The sequence below is a fragment of the Rutidosis leptorrhynchoides genome, chromosome 6 (assembly GCF_046630445.1).
Source record: "Rutidosis leptorrhynchoides isolate AG116_Rl617_1_P2 chromosome 6, CSIRO_AGI_Rlap_v1, whole genome shotgun sequence".
NCBI lineage: Eukaryota > Viridiplantae > Streptophyta > Magnoliopsida > Asterales > Asteraceae > Rutidosis > Rutidosis leptorrhynchoides.
The window spans coordinates 122616621-122622576 of NC_092338.1; the positions used below are offsets into that span (position 1 = coordinate 122616621).

Below are 5956 nucleotides of genomic sequence, written 5' to 3' on the forward strand. Positions count from 1 at the left end.
ATTCGTAATAACACTAAACATTTTTTTTTTTGTATTATTTTTATATGAAGATATTAGAAAATTAGAAAGAGTGTTATGAGATAAAAATATTATCATTATCAATAAAATTATGTTATTGTTAGAAGTATCAGTATTAACAATATTATTATTAATAAAGTTATTATTATTATTAGTAAATCATTATTATCATAAAAAAAAAACTAACTTTTCAAATAGATAAATATTTTATACATAAATATATTTATTACATATACTATAATTATAATAAAAGTTCATATAACTATATATATTCAATTTATTAAGATTGTTTATATAAATACTTACAAAAGACAAACTATCGATTTTAAATGTAACCCTAAACATCTATATATATAAATATGGATGTATTAATATAACTATACAAATATTAAATTAAATTGAATATATACATAAATCAACTATACATAATATATAAATTAAAATATATTAAATATAATTATTCAATTACTATCATATATATTAATGAATATACAAATGATATAGGTTCGTGAATCCAAGGCCAACCCTGCATTGTTTAGTTGTTCAATGTCGTTATACGTATTTTACTACAAAATACAGTATGGTGAGTTTCATTTGCTCCCTTTTAAATGCTTTTGCTATATATATTTTTGGAACTGAGAATACATGCATTGCTTTATAAATGCTTTACGAAATAGACACAAGTAATCGAAACTACATTCTATGGTTGGATTATTAAACCGAATATGCCCCTTTTTAGTCTGGTAATCTAAGAATTAGGGAACAGACACCCTAATTGACGCGAACTCTAAAGATAGATCTATTGGGCCCAACAAGCCCCATCCAAAGTACCGGATGCTTTAGTACTTCGAAATTTATATCATGTCCGAAGGAGGATCCCCGAATGATGGGGATATTCTTATATGCATATTGTGAATGTCGATTACCAGGTGTTCAACCCATATGAATGATATTTTTATCTCTATGTATGAGATGTGTATTGAAATATGAAAATCTTGTGGTCTATTAAAATGATGGAAATAATTATTTATGTTAAACTAATGAACTCACCAACCTTTTGGTTGACACTTTAAAGCATGTTTATTCTCAGGTATGAAAGAAATCTTCCGCTGTGCATTTGCTCATATTACATGGAGTCGTTCATGGCATATAGAGGTCAGAACCTCGCAATGGGACCAACTGTTGAAGACTTAGTCCGGATGGATTAAGACGGGTCACTACACCATGAATGCTACTTATAATTTTAGCCCAAAGTGAATCGGCTTCGATTTTAAACCTTCACCACCACTTTTCAAGCAACGCAATATTTTTACTTTTAAGTGAGCCGATGTTTAACCCCCCATTCCTAAAAGAAGTAATGACATTATCCCATTTAACCTAAATGAATTTAGAACCCAAATCCGACCCGCCCTAAAATAATAATGTGTCACACTTTCGAGAATTTTTAACACGCAAGGCGGGGCACAAAAGAGTGAGAAGTAGTACAACGGGAGACTAGTAAGGACCAATTTAACAAGTGTCAAACGTCCCCCAAAAGACATCGAACGCATTCTCAAACTCACGAGTTTATTTTTGAACTTTTCAATTACCACACTCTAATCCTTTGCTTTCTTCATATTTGACACGATAGGCAATCCAAGATACGTGAAAGGGAATTGCCCAACTAGACAACCGACATTACTTGCTACATTAGTGAGTTCTTCCAAACTAACCCTGATTCCGTACATACAACTTTTTTGGAAGTTTATCTTCAAACCGGACGCAAATACATAACATTTAAGTAGATTTTGAAGACTAAGAATATTTGCACGACTCCATTCACCAATAAAAATGGTTTTATCCGCATGCAAATGTGATAACGGAACTTTATCACGACCAACTTCCACCCCTTTAAATAAGCACCGTTCAATTGCCGCCTTTGTCATAATATTCAAACCCTCCGTCGCGAGAATGATAAGAAAAAGTGAGAGTGAATCACCTTGTTGTACCCCTCGTTCCAATAAAAATTCTTTCTTAGGTGACCCATTAACAAGTATGGGAATCGAAGCCGAACTTAGACAAGAGAAAATCCATTTATGCCACTTATTCTCGATCCCCATTGATTTCATAACATCAATTAAAAAATCTCAATTAAGACAATCAAAAGCCTTCTCAAATTTTGTTATAATTTTTTATTTTTATTTTTTATTTTACTTATATTATAAAGTTTTATTTTATTTTAACATTTAAAAAAGGTTATTTTACAATGTAGTTTCGTTATAGTTGAATTTTAGTCAATTATTATTTTAAGGAATGATATATCTTACATTTTTACTGTATTAAATAAAGGGTAATTTAGATTTAGATTTAGATAAATCACAAACATATCATAAATCGAAAGAAAATTGTTGGGGGACATTTTTTCGAGACCAAGTGAGTATTTAGTTACTGTTTTACGTGCACTTTTGAATAAGAGGATATTTTTTTGAACCAAGACAAATCACACGGATTGTGATCCTAACTCTCTTTGAAAACCTAATCTCCACCGTTTATTCTTACCTATACCAATCGAACGTCCAATGCTCACTGGCGCTAGTTCACCCCCAAAATTTCAAATTCCCCAAAACCCCTAAATAAATACCCAAACATTCCAACTCCAAATTCACTCACAAATCATTCAAATCCACCTCACAAACCTCATCAAATTCATAATAATTAAAATTTTCTCAAAACTAAAATGGCTCGAACAAAGCAAACTGCTAGGAAATCAACCGGAGGAAAGGCACCACGAAAGCAATTGGCAACAAAAGCTGCTCGGAAATCAGCTCCGGCCACCGGAGGAGTGAAGAAACCGCACAGATTCAGGCCAGGAACTGTGGCACTACGAGAGATCCGCAAGTATCAAAAGAGTACCGAACTTTTGATCCGTAAACTTCCGTTTCAGAGACTCGTGAGAGAAATCGCACAGGATTTCAAAACAGATTTGAGGTTTCAAAGTAGCGCGGTTGCTGCGTTACAAGAAGCATCTGAAGCGTATTTGGTAGGGTTGTTTGAAGATACGAATTTGTGTGCGATTCATGCTAAAAGAGTTACCATCATGCCTAAGGATATGCAGTTGGCTCGTAGAATTAGAGGTGAAAGAGCTTAGATGATTGATTAGGTTCAATCTTTATGTTATTGTGATATGAGAAGTTATTAGGGTTTATGTTTTTGTTGACTTTATGGTCAAACTGGTTATGCTTATGGATTGTATGTTGATCGTGGTTAATGGAATTTAAGTTAATTTCTGTTTAATTTAGTTTATATATCATTCCGTTTCATTGTTGATTTTAGTTATATATGTCAAATTCAGATTTGTATTTCCTTTCAAAATGAATCGAATCGAATCAAATAAAACATGATGATTGTGTGGATGCCGATTAATTAGTACTATTACTTTCATCTTAAAAGTACAATTTTTGTTTTTCACTGTGATGACTTTAGGTGGCATGATGACTTGAATCCTACACTTGGTAAAAAAGTGACTTATGTATAATCTTGTGTTACAATTTTATTATCCACACATAAAAATTATTTAGCTTACAAATAACATTATCATTACATTCTACTTTTTATTAATTCTACCTATCTATCTATAGTATTTAAATTAAGGGTATAGTCAAATCACAAATGGATAAAAATCATGTATTTATAGAATTGCTTCCCCAATTGTTCAGCTCCCTATCGTTGACCATTATCTCTACTGATCATGTTCGACTTTACTTGCGATTCCTTCAAATTGCCAAAACTCCGTGAATAATCACTGATGTTTATGAGTGATTTGCAGAGCACATAGGCAACTATAAAATCCCAACTTGGCACCTGGATATATCTCTAAACTTAACCAGCTTCTAACATTAGAATTTAAAGTGAATCATCGTAGGTATTTCGACACCTAATTTAGACACTCATATTGAATCATACGTGGCTTGTGGCCAAAATCAACCATTATTACCGGTATAGGTGGCAAAATAACAAGTTGGACAGGTCTCAACAGGTAAACTTTTAGAGCGAGACATGTTTGGTTACACCACCATGCAGAAACTCATGTATTTTCTTTACGTACTGATTCGATCACCGACGACGTCAATATTAGCTGTCTGATTAGGAAGTCGCAAAAAATTTTCGGACAACCGACGACGTAATGGAATTTGCAAAAAGTTCTCGGACAACCAACGATGGCAATATTCAATAAGCTGTCTGATTAGGATTCTTAAATGAAACTAAAAGGGTGTTCAACTATGAAGCCTCATGTCACATGGTAAAAGAAATCTTGATGTACTTCGCTTCGGAAGACGTGAAGAAGCTGACGACAAATGTTCGATTGGTAAGGGCAATAATGATCGACTGAATATTAATCACCCGAACATTAAACATTTATTCACTGACGACCCCATCTGAAGCATCCACCCACCAATAACCGAAATTCGACCATATATATATTTTTTTCTAAAGACATCATCAGGTGCGGCGCACTGTAGGAACGATTAAACGGTATTAATCGACCAAATCAACAATATCGAGTGCGGAATTACTCGATATTTTGGATTTTATATCCAAAACAACTTAAATACTCGTGATCTGTTGAATAAACACGACTTTTAGATGTTATAGATCGATCTTGAAGAGTGCTAGACCTGCAGAGAATCACAAATATGGCTACGGTTGTGTAAAGGTTCGTAACTCCGACAACGAACCCGAAATCAACATTATATATACTCTGCTTATGTAACCGTACGGATGCATTCTGCTTTCGTGCGGTTACACAAACAGTAAGTAAGTTAACAATAAATGCATACAATTGATCGTAATCCAAATACAAAACATAATAAACCAACAACCAATTGTCCATACACTTAAAAATATCCATTGCAGTCTCGAATACATGATAATGAACTAGGGACTTACATTATGCTTTAACACGCACCATACCTTATGAAATGTCCCGTTCTTATTGATTAAAAACGTTCCATATTAATTGATTTCGTTGCGAGGTTTTGACCTCTATATGAGACGTTTTTCAAAGACTGCATTCATTTTTAAAACAAACCATAACCTTTATTTCATAAATAAAGGTTTAAAAAGCTTTACGTAGATTATCAAATAATGATAATCTAAAATATCCTGTTTACACACGACCATTACATAATGGTTTACAATACAAATATGTTACATCGAAATCAGTTTCTTGAATGCAGTTTTTACACAATATCATACAAACATGGACTCCAAATCTTGTCCTTATTTTAGTATGCAACAGCGGAAGCTCTTAGTATTCACCTGAGAATAAACATGCTTTAAACGTCAACAAAAATGTTGGTGAGTTATAGGTTTAACCTATATATATCAAATCGTAATAATAGACCACAAGATTTCATATTTCAATACACATCCCATACATAGAGATAAAAATCATTCATATGGTGAACACCTGGTAACCGACATTAACAAGATGCATATATAAGAATATCCCCATCATTCCGGGACACCCTTCGGATATGATATAAATTTAGAAGTACTAAAGCATCCGGTATTTTGGATGGGGTTTGTTAGGCCCAATAGATCTATCTTTAGGATTCGCGTCAATTAGGGTGTCTGTTCCCTAATTCTTAGATTACCAGAATTAATAAAAAGGGGCATATTCGATTTCGATAATTCAACCATAGAATGTAGTTTCACGTACTTGTGTCTATTTTGTAAATCATTTTATAAAACCTGCTTGTATTCTCATCCCAAAAATATTAGATTTTAAAAGTGGGACTATAACTCACTTTCACAGATTTTTACTTCGTCGGAAAGTAAGACTTGGCCACTGGTTGATTCACGAACCTATAACAATATATACATATATATTAAAGTATGTTCAAAATATATTTACAATACTTTTAATATATTTTGATGTTTTAAGTTTATTAAGTCA

At 32.8% G+C, this 5956-nt stretch overlaps 1 protein-coding gene across 1 annotated transcript; it reads left to right on the forward strand.

The window, feature by feature from the left end:
- Nucleotides 1–2679: 2679 nt before the first annotated feature.
- LOC139852736 (histone H3.2-like) lies at nucleotides 2680–3257 on the forward strand. The gene has a single exon (XM_071842067.1). It carries the CDS (start codon nucleotides 2735–2737, stop codon nucleotides 3143–3145), a length of 411 nt encoding a protein of 136 aa, XP_071698168.1. The 5' UTR covers nucleotides 2680–2734; the 3' UTR covers nucleotides 3146–3257.
- Nucleotides 3258–5956: the final 2699 nt, after the last annotated feature.

Excerpts from the sequence above, each read along its gene's own strand:
- LOC139852736 (XM_071842067.1), top strand. The coding sequence starts at position 2,735 with ATGGCTCGAACAAAGCAAACTGCTAGGAAATCAACCGGAGGAAAGGCA.